Below are 18503 nucleotides of genomic sequence, written 5' to 3'. Positions count from 1 at the left end.
TTCCTTCCCTCTATAAAGCACAAGGGCGGGCAGATTTTCCGACCCTTTCGGCACGTACGGGCCATACGAACAGCGCAACTTCGAGCAGTGTGTTCTGTTACAGCATTACAAAAAAAGCCAAGGGCTCCAAACCACACTGCAAGTAATTTCTGTATTGGCTTTAATGGGAAAAATGTAAAATATGAACTAATCACGGGAACACCCCGGCATTTCTGAGCAACCACAAACTCCTCGACTACATCTGTGTCCGAGCATGTTAACTACAAGAGCAACCGTTTTTTAAAAAACAAACCACACCCTCATGTCAGTATATGACTATCATATATTAAAACCTACAACAAAACTCACAGGCACCTTCCGAACACTAGCGAAGGCCGGGGAGAAGCTGCGGAGCAGGGACGTGACCCGCAGAGCCGCCCGCACCCCTTCTTAGCACAGCGGGGCAGTTCCCTCTCTCCAGGCAACAGAAACGGTAGCGACCTGCAAGGCACTGATCAAGCAGAGCGAAAGCTCCTGCCACAGCCCGGGCCAGGGCCGCGGCGCTTACACGAGCCATACGCCCACCCTCCCCTCTGCCCGTCAGCAAGAAGTAACGGCTGTATCGCTCCTGGTGCCGGCTCCGTACGACGTTACAGGCTCGAGCAGTTTGGTACAAAGCTTAGGAAAAAAAAAAGGGGGGGAAATATTAAAGCATCCCCTCCCATGCTGCTGACAGATAAATGGTGTTCAATCCTGGAAGCGACACGATGATTCTGTTCCCCCTCCTCGCTATCCAGAACGCCACACGCGCCATGCGACAAGGCTCTCCCTCGACTTAGCTGGAAGGGGTAACGGGATTGGAAGACGATGCTGAAGAGCCCTGAGCACACCTCGCAGCTTCTCCCTCCCACAGCAATTTAATATCCTATAAATTAGGTTGTATTTTGTACAGTTAACTGAAATAACAGACAGATGCTCAAGTGAAGAATTCAATGTATATTTATTATTCACAGTTAATTACTATCTACCAAATGCTGCTGCAGAGTTAAAGGATTAAGTACATAGGCCTTTTTTTATTTAAACACTGATTTTTTTTTTTTAATATATATACACACACAAGACGTATGCCTGCAAGGCTGCATGATATACACCAATTCCAAAATAAGGAAACAATCAAATGGTCCAGGTGTAGAATGCCATAGATTCCTTTTTCCAATCACTTTACAAAGAAGGAAGAAAGTGAGTGACAGCTAGCAAGGAGAGGGGGAGAAAGGAATACTCTACAGGATAGCTCTCTCTTTCATCTGCTGGAAAATTAAAGTGTAAGGCAGAGTCATCTCAGGAATAAAACATCTGTAACACTTAGTACAAAAAAAGGCACCCTCCAACAAAAGATTGCCCGTGCTTAGGCAGGGCGGGAGGAGATCTCCGCTGCAGGTTTTGGATTCGTTGGTGGGGTGAAGGGATCCAGCCAAACGGCCACCGAAAGGAAAAACAACGCAACTGAAGATTGGCACAGAGCGCGGCGCGGCTTGATTGCTTTCCTTTCTGTCCAATTTAACGTCACGCTGCTCTGGTGGAGGAGCAAATGGCCACGAGAAACGCCGCTATGGCGCGGGGTGGGGATTACGGTCATCGCACAGCCTGCTGTGAATGGGGAGCGGGGCGGGGGGATCTGCTTCAACAGTAACGCTGACCTGAGGAGGGAGGAGAAACTGGAGAACAGTGATGCCAACCCCGCTTTTCGAGAGCAACACGACTGCAAATATTCCCTGTCCAGGCCAAAGAGACAGGCTGATTACATGCATCACGTAGAAACATTCATTAATAGCATAATTTTTTTTTCAAGCACTATTTCTTGAGGTTCTCTGCGTTATAAAGTTTTCCGTCAAAGGAATGTACATTTTACAGGACATCTCAGGGCTATTATTTCTCAAATTCCCCCCTTAACCCTCCCTCCCCAAAATATTCTTCCTCATTTTCCCTGGGTATAACTTCCCCCTTTCTCTTCTTTTGAGGCTCCTGGTTGCAGCTCCCCACCTCTGAGCAGCCTAAGCTGCCACTTGAATGCCTTGATTTTATCTTCCTTGGAATAAGGAAAGTTGAACAAGTAAGACAAATCTTAAGATTAAAGCTCCGTCTCTGTTTGTAGGTTTTTCTCAAGCGTCCATTGATAAAACCACCCTCCTTTACACCCTTGCTCCAGAAGTATTTACATGTAGGCAGAATAAAACCCTCTGAAAAGCTGTGGACTGTCCTTTTAACTTAAAAAATAATAAAAAGAGAAAAGAAGGGAAAGGCACTATAGAAAAAATTACAGAATGTGCTCAACCGTACACCTTTAAGAAGAAACAAAAAAGCTGTCAGCACAGCATTAACAGACTTCACTTGTACGTTGGAGTTTCTCAAAGCAGCTCTGTGACTCATGAGAAAAAAAAAAAAATAACACAAAAGAAAGAAAAAACCAAAACAAGAAGAGCCACACAACTCTTCTCCCTTCCCCTGCTTGGAAGCTGCTGAGCTTCAGAAGAAAGTGCCAAAGGAGAAGAGACAATAAAAATTAGATCAACACCTCATCGTTCCCAGGCAAGAAGAGCTGAATGTTGAAGGCAAAAGCAGAGACTGATGATTTTTATTTATTTTTAAAAAAAGGCAGGACTGTGGATTTGGTTCTTCTCTCACGTCCCTTCATGTCAAATGAAGACCGTTGGCAGAGAGAGAAAATACCAGCAGAGTTTCTCCCTTTTCCTTTAACTGCATGGCTAGGACTTTATATGGCATTAAAACTTCATGCACTGATGGACAGAGGAGGAGGGGGAAACAAGAAAAGTGAATGAAAGGGGGTAACCCAGGAGCAGCTGAGGAAATTTGTTATTTCATTTCTCTCTCTCTTTTTTTTTTTTTTTAAAGATAAGTTTTGGTGTGTAAGTTGAACTCTTTCCCCCCCCGCCACCCCTGAAGGTCCGTACTGAGTGAAGGAGGATCACCTCACGGTGAAAGGTGACTCAGGTTTTATCGCCGTGTGATTTTAGGTCACTGGCTGCAGTTAGGCTCTGTATGTGTATTTACTGTTTCTCTGGTTTCTTTAAATAATCTCTAATATTTATCTCTAGATGTTCCGGTTCACTGGGGTCACATAGTTGCGTGGAAACATGCCCGTCTGTCCGTGGCAGGCTCCCTTCCACCAGTTGGGGTCAGAATTGTCAAGGACTTGGATAAAGTCTCCACGGCGGAAGCCCAGCTCTCCTTCCTCCTGGGGATCAAAATCAAACAGGGCCTGAACGTACGTTGGTTGCTGAAAGGGGAAAGAAAAAGAAATGCCAAGTGAGAATCATCCACGGCACTCGAGACACCTGCTCCCTCAGGCAGGAGCTTAACTTACACCAGAGTTTAACGATAAACATTGGGGCTGTTTCATCTCCCTGCAAGCCAGCTTCCAACATCTGTACCAAGACGCTTGAAGAGGAAAGCACAGTCTATAGAAGACTTCAGGAAAACAGTCAAGTTTCTATGAAAGAGCCGAAACAAAGATAGTGGATGACTCACATGTTTTCCTCGTATTTTCCAGTCTTCATGACCTACTGCACATCTGTACTCTACAGCAGTACAATGGTCTTTTGGCTTATTCATCCTGTTTTCGCCAACTGACAGCACAAGTATTACTGACCTACCTAACGCTGCGACACACAAAGCTCCACCTAAAAACTGGATGTTGGCATTTCACACATTTTCCTTGAAACTCTCCAGTATCAAGAAATTCTGTCACAGAGCATTTTGCCTCATCAGCAAATACATCCATTCTTCCAGGAAAGCTAATGGTTCATTTAAAATGCATTTGCATTCTTAAAATCCTGAGGCTGGGAAGGTATCTTCACGCTTGCCTCTTTCAGCCAGCTGTTTTCTCACCCTCTGTTCATCACTGACCCGACAGTGCAGAGCCAGAGGTTAGTTCAGACCCGCTGTGGCAAAGGGTGCCTGTGGCACCGGGAGAGCAGTACGAGTTCCACACCCCGTGTCTTCAAGCTAGAACTAGAGTGCTGCACATGGAGGCAAAATGATTTATCAAAAAAAAAAAAAACCCTCATAAAAGACCCAGTTACATCCAACACAACACCTTGATTGCCCCGGGAAACGGAACAAAACAAAGAGCCAGATATACTCCCAGCTGCTCTGCGGGCACTTAGCAGTAGGTTTTGGTTTCTTTTAACGCTGGCTAGATCGAAACCAGCAGGCTAGAGCTGTCCCATAGGCTACTACCTGTAACCATCCCTTCAGGACAGAGCAGTACCAAAGCTTCACTGGCTACAGAGGGGTACGCTTCTGGCTATGAACAGCACAAGTAGGACTATCCTTTCTTACTATGTCCTAAACTAGGAGTAAACCCATTTTTAAATCACAGGAATCAGATGACCTTCCTGCAACAGTATCCCTAAGCATTAAGACAAGCCAAGTGTTCAAGCAGCAACAGCAGCACTTTGCCAGAACTGAAGGAGAGACTAGGAGTTAGCAGGGAGATTTGCACAGACATCCAGCTTATTTCCCAGAGTAATTCTGGCTGCAGCATCTAAAGATATGCTTTAAGAAAAATGCCAGTGGGCTTCTCTCCCTCCCAACTCATTTACTCATCCCACTTCGGACTGTGGCTGCAGTGTAACTAGTGTAACTCTATGAGGGCACTTCTCTTACCTGTGGCACCTGCTCAATGTCCCGGAGAAATATTTGCTGGTTCCTGGAGACAGATGTGGATCTGTGATAATCTACCAGCTCGTTCAAAGAATTGAACTTCACCACCCAGAGGAAATACTTGCCAGCTCCATCTCTAAGCACCTTGAAGTGCTGCACATCATTTCCAAACCTGGGAGGAAGAAGCGAAGAACACAAAAAAAGCACATGATTAGTCACTGAATACTCTTCTTCTGGCATTGTCCGCGCAGAGTTTGAAACAAAAAGGTCCTTCAGGGCACAGTGAAAACTGTAAATGACACCGGTAACATAGATAGCAATTGGCTGCTATAAAAAAGATGCCTGAAAACTACTTGTTAGTTGTATTTTGAAGAAATCAGTAACCAGAGAGAGAAAGAGAATCCAAATATTTATTTAGAAAAAAGCCCTGCAAGCTTCATGTGCTTTCCTTATATTAGGATTTCAGTTTAAATCCAGCTTTTTCAAATCACTCAGAATTTGTAGAAGTTTGAGGTCTTTTGGTCAAGGATTTCTGGCGTCACCACACACTTTCTCCTGGATTACACGCGGTATTTCAACCTTTTATTTTACACAACATTGCCACACAGCTGGCATCCAGCAGACGTGCTGTTTGACGTGTGTATGCAGCCACCCGAGCTGCTGAAGGCAGCACACAGATGCCTCAGACACACACCACGGACTTGGCAGGACGACTGCAAGGTGCAGCTGCACCCCAGCACCTTCCACTCCACGTTCCCAAATGCCAGATTTCAGAGTCAAACAGTACAAGGCTTCTGTTTCGCTCTTCACACGCAGCAATTTCACAACTGACTTGAGCCAGTTTAGGTCTGTGCCACTCTTGCTATGGTCCCGTACTTCTCACCATCTCAGTCCCTCTCTCACACAAGCACCACTGGGCATGTGTGATACTGCAATACACAAGCACCAGTCCCATTGTAGGTAAGTGGCTGCCACAGGGAGGGTAGCACTGTCTCTCTTGGCAGCCAGTCTGGACTTATGCAAAAGGCCATCTTGCAAAAGAAAAGGATCTCTCTGGCCCTTTAAAAAAAAAAAAGGGAAAGAAAAAAGAACGCCCCCACCCCCAAAAAAACCCCTCAGAAACAACAAACCCCCCAAAACCAAAAAAACCCCCCAAAACCAAAACGCTCAAAAGGTAATGCTGCACATGTAACAGGGCAACTTAAATTCTGTGTTAACGATTCTTTCTGACAAATGACGGCATTCCATTGAAGCTACTTTTCCAACAATTTTGTTCTGAATAAAGGGGAACTCTGAAGAGGTCCACTGGGATTTTCCAGACGAATGGCACATCGGTATTTTTCCTTCAGTCTCTGAAAACAGGAGACAACTGTTCCCCACTTGGCATGCACAGCTTCTATACATCGGCTGAAAAAGCAGACGCTGTCTTGGCTACAAAGCTAACGTGAAGCAACTCATGTGTACTACCTCTGCTCTCCCTTCCTCACCCCGAGAGCTTCTCACCATTTCAGATCCCGCAGATCACTGTTTAGGAAAAAGACTTTTCTAAATTAAACGGAGGGGGGGGGGGGGGAATCAACTGAGAGATTACCACCAGATGGCAACACTAAGCCAAGAGGAAGGCAGAGCTATGCTATTGTAACTTTATGTTTCTTAAAGGAATGCACTTTCTGGAATGAAGCTTCCATTCATATCTAGTATTCCAGCTCAGATGATTGTATCCAAGACAGAAATATAAACATCTCTTTAAATCAGTGGCTTTAATCCAGTTTGTGGCATGACTCGGTGCTGCTGTACAGGATGACAAAAGTTTGGATACAGACCAAAGATGACCAGAAAAAAAAAAGAAAAAATCCTTCCAAGACAGATCACTGATAGCCACAGAAAATAGAGCAAAGTAGGAATCGTGCATGAATAATCAAAAATTATTGTTAGGATTCTAAACAAAACCTTGTTCATTGCTAGTGGGAAAGGGGAAGATTATAGAAAGTAAAGAAAAAGGCAAAAATCAACCACTGAGGACAGAATCCCTCTCGTCCCCAGCCCACGTTAAATTACATCATACCCTTTCAAGTTTTTAACACCTCTATTTTACAGTGACTTCAGATGGGCGAGACAGGTAGCGTGGTATTTGAGGGCCATGGCTAACTAGCAGAAAGTCCTGCTGGTTATCAGCCAGTACTTCTAGTAAGGTTATTCAAGGATGAGAACTGTTCCTCCTCACTTCACTGTTAGACTGAGGTTCTCTACCAACGTGGAATGGAGTTGTGAGAGAGGGAAGAGGCCTCTGTTTTCACAGCTCCGTGTCCCAGCGTTAGAGAACATGGATACCCCCAAAGCATGTCCTAAGCAGACATGCAAAATTGGAAGCATGCTACACAAAGAGAGAGTAATAACTGGTACTGCAGAGTAGGAATGAAGGAGGATGGGAGAGAACATGTACATGCTGGACACTTTGTGGCTGTAAGGAGGAGGAATGGGATCCACAAACAAACCGACAGCGCCTGAGACTACACGAGCCAGACAGCAACATGTCACCGGGTCAGCCCTGTAGGCTCGTTACAAGCCAGAGTATATATATTTGTTCTATTAAAGAGGGAATAAATAAGCATCACTGGAAGAGCAGGAATGCTATAGGGCATCTGGAAGATTATTCATGCTCCTCAGCATTGGCAATCACCTGTCCTTTACCTACGAGTCCAAGTGAGCAGAGCCCGATTACCACCCACGATTACTTCTGGGCATTACTTACTTGACTGAGAGGGAGAAGTCCCCAGGGGCGCTCTCACTCTCCCTGATGAGGAAGGCACCATCGTGTCTCTGTTTGCCTAACATCTCTTCAGCCTTCGCTCGGGGAATCTTTCCAAAAAACCACCTGTGGAGGAAAATAAATAGAGAAAGTTAAGAAACTTAATCCCTTCATGGAAGGGCCAGACATAGACAGTCACACAGAAGTGAAATGATTCCTGACAGAAATAAATACCCTGCACCTCACTGACACACCAGTACAGGCTACTGAACTGCACAGCTTTCACAATGTTGCATCCTGGCAATGAAGCAACCATGATAAGCAGGTGCTTGCAATAACCCCGTTTCACCTAATTTAGCAAAGCAGAGATGTAGTAAGAGTGAAATCCTCAAATTACAGGATTTATTTTTCAGGGGTGCAAAAAACCCTGCTCAAAATCCAATGCATTATTCGCATTGTTTTGCACCCTACTGTAGCTGTAGTTTAGCATATAAAACATCACAAGAACCTAATGCATGCAGCTGCTTCCCAGCAAAGCCCTGCTTTGGGAGACTAAGACGACTGCCCTGGGAACTGGCTACAACCTTGGACAAAGCTTCAGTGTCTACTGCAGTTTGCACTGATATCTTAGTAATCAGGCCTCATAACCTAAAGTCAAATGGATTAAATACTTAGCTTAAGCAAGAAACTCAAGTCCCTTCCTCTATCACTAAGAAACAGTCTCATGTCTCTACATGCAAAGTTTTAATTGCCCGAAGTGGATGATGCCATCAGTTCAGAGACAACAAAGAGGTCCTGCACTGGTGGCTGGTCACTGCTGAACTACCCTGTTATATAGCAGCATTTATTTCACTATTAGTACCCAAAGAGAATCAGTGGGGAGTAATTACACGGTCTCCTTTATTACTTACGCCTCCTAAGGAGAAGCCACCCATGCCTCAGTCATGATTTGCAGGGTAAACTATATAGAAAATTTAAGTAATTAAGAATTAAGCACATGTTAAGAAACAATGCTATTTTAGCAGGTAGGAATCTTTAAAAAACATGTAGTATTTGCAAAATGCAAGGCAAACACTGAGAGTTCACTCACAGGTTTCTCTTCAGAAACCACACCTGTAGAAAGATGATCTTGTCTATGTATTGTCCCATCCTGCACAAGTGGAAAGTGCATTTTGTATCAAAAACAAGTTTCTAGCCTCTTTCAGTTCAGGTGGTAAGACACGACTACTTCAGCAGAGAGAACGAGTAGCTTCATTCAGCAGCTGGTTGTTTCTGCAGCCTCGAGTCTAATCTTCGTGACCCCTACCAGAGTACCATGGTCAAAGACAGGCATCACGCGTCAGAAAGCGAAGGCAGGTGCCAGGGGTGGAGTTACATGCAGACCAAGTGAGAAAAGTTCCCTCGAGGTGTCTCTGCTTTGTTGCAGCGGAGTGCTGAGCTGGGCGTGCAATTTGGTTCTAGGAAAAATGCTGATAACGCTTGTTTCAGTAGCCCATTTTCTTGCCTTCTCCTCCAGTCAGGACAATCTAGCAGCTTTCACATAAGCAGTCCCATGAAATAGCTGCACCATCAAGTCATGTCTGAAATTCTTGACACTGAAGCCAAAGCCACAGGCTGACCACCTCCATCACACCAGGGGTGAACCTACCTCAGGCAACCAGACCATCAGCACTGACCAACAGCCCCTGGTCATGGGATTCTTACCCACGTTTACATTTGCATTTCCAGACTAATCCAAGATTAAAGGCAAACAAGGCCTGACTGGTAGGTCACATGGCGTGGGAAAAGCAGAACCAGCTTCACAACCAAAAAGTACAGCTTTCAGTTCCGAGTAACAGATCACACAGGATAGAAGCACTTACCACAGACTATAACCGTGCAGATGATTGACCTTAGACAAGAGCATTTAATAATAAGAGCTCCACTCACAAAGTTCACTTTCTACAGTTAAGGTTTTGGTGCAGCAAAAAGACAGAAGTTGCAGAACCCCCCTGAAACAGAGTCGTTCTTAAAAGAAGTTGAAGCTTTCCTGAAATCACTGTCACCAGACCTCCCTCTCCAAGAAGCAGCTAGCTCTAGAGGTGAAGGAGGACCCAATTACTCGATTACCAGACTCTCCAGCTGCTGGGCAGCCCTCGCTCCTCTCACTGGCTGCCTTCAGTATCTGCTCACCATAGGAGGCTACACAAAACTGCATCCCTGTATCCCAGCAGAAATACATCTGGACTCATCCTCCTTGATATGTGCAACACAGTCAGTGAAACAACTCTAGGGCATCCCCCTGTAAAAGGAGTGTTCACTCCATTTAGCTATGCAGCTCCATTGTGAAAAGCATTTTGGCACTGAAAAGAATACATCTTGTTTACAAACTCGGTTTCCACGATCACCTAGACACATTTTACTTGCTTGCAAGTCTTGCTGTGTACTACTTATCCCCTGGAATTGAAAGGAAAAGCTTTCTCCCACAACCATCCTATTTCCAGTGACAACGAACTTCATGGCATTTCGTACTTTCCCAGTGGTTTAGCATCTGTGCTTCTTCTTGGGACCCGGTGTGGTGGCAGAGACTCCACCTGTGCCTCACTGCACTCTGCTGCCTTCAGAAATCAATCAAGAGAAACCATTATGTGAAACTCTCAGAATTCAAAGGTAGTGTTTTGTTTCCTGGGCTTTTGGCACAATTGCCAGAAAGATAAGGAAGTCTTGAAGTTTGCCTCTGCCAAACGTTATGTAAAGCAAGCTTTATATTATCATTTCAGATATGTTGCCATAGTTCTTATTTACAAAGTGTTTTAATTCTGTTTCATTCTCAAATAATTCTCAGCTACTCACATGTGACTTAGAAATGAAAGCCTCATCTTAAAAAAAACCCCAAACGCCTCACCCACCTTTGTAAAAATAGAAGGAAACCCTGAAAGAGTGCAAGAGAACTTCTACAACCCCTCCTGAAGCTTCAGACGTGTACCCTGCTTTTCCCCTAAATGTTACTGAATCACTACAAAGTAGAAATGTACAATTCAATTAAAGGAAGTAACGCTTCCAAAGTAACAATATAAAACTCTTAAAGTCTTCTGATAGCCGTTTCTAAGGCACTTTATGTTAGACTAAAAATCTTCCACAATTCTTGAACTCCCTTGCAGTTTTATGACTTCACTGCCAGTTCAGCCATTCAGAGTAAAAGGAGCTCAAATTCTAAATATAAAAAAGATGAAAAGGAAACACCATGGATGAAAGAAACTAAGAAAGTTACTTTGAAGGACTAGCGTCTACTTAAGAACACACTTGTAAAGCGTCAGACGTGGTGTGCACGTAGGAATCTTTCTGACAGAATGACTGAAAAAATTAACCAAAAAATCAACACAAAAATCACCGCGTGTCCAAGAGCATTAGGCCAAAGCAACTGCCACGACACTCCCGCAGCTCCCCTGCTGGAGGGCTAAGCCTGATAACGCTTGTCTCCGACTACCTCTGTAAGGCAGGTGAAACTCACCCAGTCAGCACTGCAAAACCAACCGCTGGCATTCCTGCTGATGCTGCACAGCTAGAGGGAGACGGACTCACTGCTACAACACAGAGTTCACATCGCGTTCAGGCTCATTTCCATCGGCAGTTTGGCAATTCTTTTGGCTTGCACAACCATTTAGCTTGGCCCATTTCCTCCGCGTAAGTTACAATACTGCAAAGTGAGACTTCAACAATAACTGCAAGAAGAGCTGATTACGAACACAAACGCTTGAGATACACACACCGAGAGCCTGACCCAGGCCGGTCCAGAAACAGCAAATTCTTCCCCTGCCTCCTTAAGAGAGCAAGGCAGTCCTGCCACTGAACTGCACTGCTGTGCCTTCACAGGAAGCCTCCCTGCCCAGGGTTTCCTGCAGCTCTTCTCTGAGTATCATGCCCACATCTTTGCTTTGTTAATTGATGTGGCAATTCAGATTAACCCTTCAGAACCCAGGTGACTCAGCTGGTGACCGAGAGGCACCACATTTTCCTTTCCGCTTCATTTGCTAGTAGTTACAAAGCAAACTGGAAGATTTGCAAAATACAAGCAAAAAAACCCCACTGCATTTAAGACCAGCTATGGGGCTGAAGGATTTAGGTCTCACATTCTAGGACAGATTTTAAAGCCATTTTCAGTTCTCTTTCCAAATCCTCTCGAAAAGCTCTCGTGCCACCTTCCCACAACATGGTTTGATACTAGTCTGAGAAAAGGAACATTCCCTTTCTCACACCTGGTTAGCTGCCTGCAATTTGCTTTTTGTACGACCTGCTGGACTACTTAGAGAGCTCTGCATTACAGCTAAGCTAACATTACACTATAAAAACTTCTGCATAATTTCCCAGGGTTGTTAACGCACTAGTTAAGACTCCCAGCATTGCTGACACATGGAGCTAACTCCATCCAGCTGCCATCAGCAGTTTAAACATCTTCAGAAAAGGTCAAATTAACTGTGCTTAAAGCACACTGCCAAATTCACCCACTTTGCAGGCTCAGATATTGTTCACTCCCCTTTGATATAAAAAATTGGAAAACTGACAGTTCTATCCCTCTCAAACAAAATACCATGGGTGACTGCAGAACAAACTCATCATCATCATCACAGGAGACATCACTGCAGTATAACTCACAGGCCTGTTATGAGAAGACATATGACGGTTCAAATCAATGAGAGAAATTGGAAGTACATTTGTGATCCCCGGTGGCCTAGCACGATCAGGGTAAATTAGACATGTTACCGCAGCAGACAAGGCTTTAAACAATTTCAGAATCCTTGTGCACCCTTGCCTCACTTCCCACTTGGCTGCACTAGAGCAGTATACCTCCCCTCCTTTGTGGGACACAGTCCCTTCAAAAGCTTCCTCCTGCTATTTCAGAAGAGCCCTTAGAAAAATAATTCTTGGTTGGATTTAACTGCAGTATCTTCAAGATATAATTACAGGCAACAATTAACAAATAGGTCATCAGTTTTTGTGGGCAATTGAACTACTAACAGTTCCTTGTAAAAACCCCGATTACCGGTTTTGTTGCTGCTTCCTAAACCTTTTCTCCCCTTTGAATCTGTCACCTGGAGCTTGCTCTCTTCTTGTTTAGATGCTGAGGAACTCAAAGGTTGGTAGAACCAGGGTTTAGTAGAAGACAGCAGAAATACACGAACCGACACAAAGAAAATAGTCATGAAACACTCCAGATTCTTTGTATCTAAGAGGAAGTGTTTGGAGTAGTCAAACACAGTTCTCTTGAGCTGCGTATCAATGCAGTTATACTTGTGTAACAGTACACGCTCTGCGTTTGGCCTGTTCTGTGAGGAAGGTGTTGGACCAGACAAATGTTAGAGGTCCTGCCTAAATTATTCTGCGATTCTATACCTGGGATGTGACACAGACTAAAAGCACAGCTCCCAACATCCTTAAATATCTTTCTGGTGAGCTCTGAACGCCACAATTTTTACTTTTATCTGCTAGGCTAAGTAAAATAGAGAATCATCACAGGAACAGAGTCACTCTTTCCTGGGGTGGTGGCGGTGACAACTCTCTCCTAATGAGTTTTCTGCTGTTTTGTGCCTGCTAGCCCCAAGGTCAGCCTGCCTGACCCTACAGCAAAACACCAGAGCAACCACCAGAAAAGCTTCCAAAACCACCCTGCTATACAGCCAGCTGTGAGATGAGTCACAGTAAACAGTACAGCCAGAGATACAACTCAACAGCCATCCTTCACCTACCCACACGCTTTGGCAGATCTGGTACGGTATACTTGGCAGAGTATCAGCAAAAGCCCTTCCCTTCTCTCTGAGAGGATGTGCAAAAGTAAGATCCAGGGAGCCTATCACCAACGCTCTACTTACGGATGTGGTTTCATTTCTATGTAGTTCTTGGGAATGAAGCCGTCTTTTCCATTGAGTTCTGCCTTGTACCAATTCTGATCGCATTCTTCATTCAAAACCTGAAGGAAACAAAAAAAATAAGCTTAGCACATTTCAAGATACAGCAAAACTGATGGAGGTACTAGCTTATTCTTGTTTGTGTTTCAAAGACTCCTCTTACAAGATGAACCTATGAAAAATGGTGCTAGTCATCCTGCTCCACGGCATCTCGTGAGCGTTCAGAAGTGCAGTGAACAAAAAGCTGGACAAGTAATTTAAAATAGTCAAAGGATTTTAGTGTCAAACCCCCATAATTTACTAAAGAAGTCACTGTAAGTCTACAAGTACTGTTAACAACATAATTAGACTGAGACCTACGCCAAAGATTGTTGGCTGTCGTTCACCAAAAAATTCTGTCCAAAATCTGCAAGCCAAGAAATTCTGATTCTTTATCACTTCTAATGATCACTTTTTTCCTGAATTCAGCTGAAATACCTGACGCTTTCAGCATAAATGTGATTTCATCCAGCTTTTCTGCATTTGCACTGGTTGCGCACTGGATATGTTAAAGATTCTAGGCAACATCTATACTAGAGAAATTTACCAAAAAGCTCCCTCTTGACAACGTTAGCACGGGCCCAGCTGCAGATACAACCGGCAGGTTCAGCTGGTTTTGTCAATACAAGTTAAAACCAGGTTAAATGGGATTCAGAAAGAGTGACTTGCTTGTTGAGCATTTTTTGATGTTGTTAAAGCAAGTTAAACCCATACAAAGAGCGAACATAGATAAAAAAGTTTCTTTTTTTTTTTAAAGGGATACTCTTTTTACTGTAACTTTATTCTAAAATGAATGAAAGATCGGGAGTCACAAGGAGCAGCCACGTGAACAGGTAGCTTTAAAAAGGGCAAATTGATACTTCAAAGCATTCTTGCTCTAAAAACTTTGGTGCTTTATTTTTAATTGAATTTCTGTCAACTGGCAAAGTGCAATAGGCAAGCAGGGTACGCTGACTGAAGGCAGTCTCTTGAATAAAGTAGCATTATATTCTCTAAATAAAGCCATGCTATAGTTTGAAACTACCTCTCCTCAGGAAGATTTCATCCGGTGTTGGTAGACAACATCACACACAACCTGCCCCCCTTTAAAATTAAGCACCACAACACTTTTCCCTGAGCACTTTCTTTCCTCTCACATTTCTGAGGTTCTTTTTTAGCTTTGTGAAAATGACCAACAGAAAGGTGGATCTGAGTTGGGGGGGGGGGGGGGGGAAGAGATCGATTATACTTAAAGCCTCAAGTCACAGAAGTATCACATGATTAGCATTGCCTGAATGCAGGATGATGAGAAAACGCAAAGAGAAAGACAACACGAACACAGATCCAGAGATCACACACTACATACTCATGCAGTTACAGTGAAGATATCCACCAAAGAAGCAAAATCTTCATAAGCAATTACCGCCATTTCTGATGGTTTGTGGTTGGTTTTTTTTTTTTTGCTATCTCACTATGTTTCTTCTTTGGAAGGGTTATGAGAAGAAATTGAAAAAAACACAAAAAGGAAAATCAGACAAGAATTTGCAAGTGCAGGCCTTAAAATTTTTATAGCTGATGGAAGTGTTTCAGAAAATTAAACTCTAAAGATCAATGTTTGCTGCCTTTCAAAAACCCATGACACAATACCCTTGCTCTGCCTCACTGCTGGCTGCTACGTATAGAAGACAGAAACCTCAGCACCCACTGAAATGAAATCCGGTAAAGCAAAGAGAGAACAGGATCTGAATCTCCTCAGCGAATTACAGCGGGTAATAGTCACCTGCCTGTTCCTCACCTCCCAGCCGAACGGGTGGATGGCAGGACGTACATCCCCCGTGCCAGCACTTCCACTGGGGAACCAGCACAGCCGCAGGGCCACATCTACAGAACTTCAGGTGAGCAGAGATGCAGGCCTTTGCGGCCCATTTCAGGATATTTTCAGTTGAAGAGCCTTTAATACTTAGAAGATCCTAAGTACTTTTGTATGGATAAAAATCCTCAAGCTATCCTTTGTGCAGTTACTACTGTGGGCTTCCATTTACTTATTTACAAGCACTGTTCTAGCATGCGATACAGTCCAGTCATTCAGCAAGGATAATCTGACCACAGGTCATGAGCAGCTCCACGCGTGGCTCTGTTACAGGCTCCGAGGTAAAAGCTTGCACATGGAGAGCTGACGCAGATCAGCTGATGTCAGCTGAATTGCCTTTAAGCAGGAAAACGGTGCAAATCTCACAACCACTGTACGGACTGCGAGACAGCATTCTGTACAGAAACTGATCCAACTCCAGAACATGAAATACAGGAACGTAAAAAAGTGAATTGCATAGTGACTAGGGAGACAAAGGGCACAGGTTGAAGCCCAGATCTACAACTTGGTCATGCAAAGAGTTTGGCACAAGAGTTTGGCTGTTACATACCTCGGCCGCCATCACCAGTCATTTACAATACAATAGAACAACAAACAGACACACTTCCGATAAGCCAAATCTTATGCAATGGTGTGCACCCCTTTAGCAAAGACAGCACAGATTGAACCTTTGATAAGATTGCGTACTACAAACTCACTTCATTACCATCACAGAGCAGTTAAGGGACGCGGCAGTCTGTTCTTTCTCCAAGAATAATTAAAAAAAATGGGTAAATTGTAGCTTCATATGAAGGACTGAAGGACATTACAGCACATTTGTGCTTTTGGCAGTAGGTATTAAAAAATTATCAGAAATTCTAATACCCAAATGTCAATTATTTTAATGAATTTTATCTTGCTCTGAAGATATGCTAATAGATTTGGAAGAGCCAAATCACATAGGGCTTGGGCTACTCATTAATGCTTGGCCTGAAGCCAAACAACAGCGAGGGAGCATCGTTGAGGCATGCATTAAGCTTTGTGACCAGGGGAAAAAAGACTAGCTGGATAAAAGGCATAGTAAGGTGAACTGCCTACACATACGCACGTACAACCTGTTCAGGGGACTTCTGCTCTAACAACGGCTCCTCCACGGCTCCCCCCTCCAGTGCTTTGTTTGCTCCAAGGACCTTTTCCTGCTGCACACCCAGAGTGACGTACCTTCACAGCCGGTTGTCCTTTCTAGGATCATTTTAACTAGCTGTCACAGCTCCATTCGCGCCCTGGCAGACAGCCGAACTATCCAAGCCCTATATTATATACCTGAGCGCCTATATACACACAGTCACCCTGTAAACACCCCTGTTTTCCCCTTTCCAGGTCTTTCAGCGTGCACTTCCAGAGGCAACAGAACACCCTGTTTTCTTTACAGAGCTTCATGTATCATTTCACAACACAGGTATCTACAAAATCTTTTTTTTTTTTTTTTTTTATAGTGTCTCAAACAGACACCGCTGGAGCTGCTCCCAGTGCTTAGTCAAGCAACTTGTGTTGAAGCACCTTAAATTCAGGACAACTTTGCAGTCGTGTGCACAAGGCTGGAATTCTGGTGGTTGCTAGGAAGTTACGTAATTATTATTATGACAACAGCAGAATAGTCATGTAAAATTTCAGCTTTCAAAAAACAACTTATGCCACTAACATCCATTAGTGAACTACAATGAAAAAGTAAGTTGGGAGCACACAGAAGAGCTCTCTGCACTGGCGTATATGGCTCAGGCGTTTACATCTGACATTGCTTGCTCTCCTTTTAAATCATAAACCCACTGGAAAGGAAAAAACCGACTTTAAGTAATTAAACCGTTTTGCTGCAAAACATTTTAAGAAAAGCATCCAGTAAATCCATCTATCCCATACCTCCAACTGGCCTCCAAGTTATTTCCAGATAATAATTAAGATTTATCATCTGGATACTTAAAAACCAGTGCTATGCCTCTAAGAAAAACGAACATTCTTAACTGAACTATGGTAAGATTCTACCAGACTTAGGAAAGCTATAAAACTTAGTCTCAGTACCGCGTGTATCACTGGATTATGCTTTGAAAATTTCCCCAAGTACAAATAAATGCAGACAAATTAAGCAACAAAATGAAACTTAAAGGATTCACTGCTCCGAACTGAGGCAGCCTTCAGAGTCTACAAAAACCCTAAAAGGCAGGACGCTTATTTATCTCAACAGTTAAAAACTGCTGCTCTTTGTGTGGGTCAAAACATAAAGCATTCATTTGCAGCCAACCCCCTCGTCTGCTATAGATGTAACCAAGTCTATCCAGAGTGACTCTTCCTTTCACACTGGGGCATCTGTGCCTGAGAGGAGGAAGAAGGAAGGATATTTTTAGCCACTACATTTGAACACATACTGCCATGTGATGTCCTCCGTCTGTAGTCAGCCCTGTTTTACAGTAATAGTGGCTCAACTGCTGCCCCTCAGTTTCCTAGTTTGATAACAGATCTCCTATCAACAAAAGCCCGCCTGTTCCCATGGAAATGGAGAGGAGGCACTGCCGAAGAGCCCCACAACAAGGCAGTTCCCACATTTTGGCTAGAACAGTTCATGCACAGTAAGCATCCCCAGCCGTTTTCAGTCCCGTACCTCGGCAAGTATTTCTAAGCACAGCTTCTTCCACCCTTGTGAATTGTTGCACAGCAGTCCTGATCCTCTCAAAACCAAAGAACTTTCAGGAACACGCAGGCACTAAACTGAAACATAACAAGCAGATCTGGTGTCTCAACTCTCAAGCTGACTCCCATATGCAAACATGAAACTAAACATAAGGCCTCAAAGGTACTTATGTGCTTGTGAATTCAGCCAAATTCATCAGAATGCTTGGGTTTGGGAGAGACAAAACTCAAAAAACTTGTTTAGAGAGGCCTCTCAGTTTTGGTTGAACCTCCTCTTTTCCCTGAACTATACGGTTTTGGGATTCTTGCTGCACTAACTGCAACAGGAGGTAACGCAACCATCCAAGTACAGCCTGCGAGCTGCCAACGTGGTGGTTCTCCCTGAGAAAGTTGTGCTGGTACTGTCACAAAGGAAACACCACAGTGTGTTGAAAACACTCCCAAAGTTTCAGGAATCCAAAGCAAGCACTCAGGACACTCAAAATAGGGCAGAAATTAAAATTTAAAAAGCGAACAAATGATTCAAAAGCAGTAATGCCGCAACTGAATTTTTAAGGCTGGAAATTACTCGTCCCAGGGTGGAATGGTGGTTGGAAGGACAGTTCTCGCCCTCCGCTGAGGTGCTTTACCACAGCTTTTCATTTCAGAGAATGGCTCCTTT

The 18503-nt window shown here is 43.9% G+C and overlaps 1 protein-coding gene across 2 annotated transcripts in view; it reads right to left on the bottom strand.

Moving 5' to 3' along the window:
• Positions 1-960: 960 nt before the first annotated feature.
• Positions 961-18503, bottom strand: part of GRB2 (growth factor receptor bound protein 2) — a 53364-nt gene continuing 35821 nt past the window's right edge. For both annotated transcript variants that reach the window (XM_064467484.1, XM_064467486.1), the window contains exons 3-6: positions 13258-13355; positions 7415-7537; positions 4666-4834; positions 961-3274 (exon numbers count right to left, since the gene is read on the bottom strand). In XM_064467484.1, coding sequence (XP_064323554.1) covers positions 3089-3274; positions 4666-4834; positions 7415-7537; positions 13258-13355 — 576 coding nt within the window. In that variant the 3' untranslated portion in view covers positions 961-3088. The remainder of the gene's footprint in view (positions 3275-4665; positions 4835-7414; positions 7538-13257; positions 13356-18503) is intronic.

This window comes from Phalacrocorax carbo, chromosome 16 (genome assembly GCF_963921805.1).
Source record: "Phalacrocorax carbo chromosome 16, bPhaCar2.1, whole genome shotgun sequence".
NCBI classification, from domain to species: Eukaryota; Metazoa; Chordata; class Aves; order Suliformes; family Phalacrocoracidae; genus Phalacrocorax; species Phalacrocorax carbo.
The sequence above is the reverse complement of the archived record's forward strand: the minus strand, read 5'-3'. Positions and strand labels throughout refer to the sequence as shown.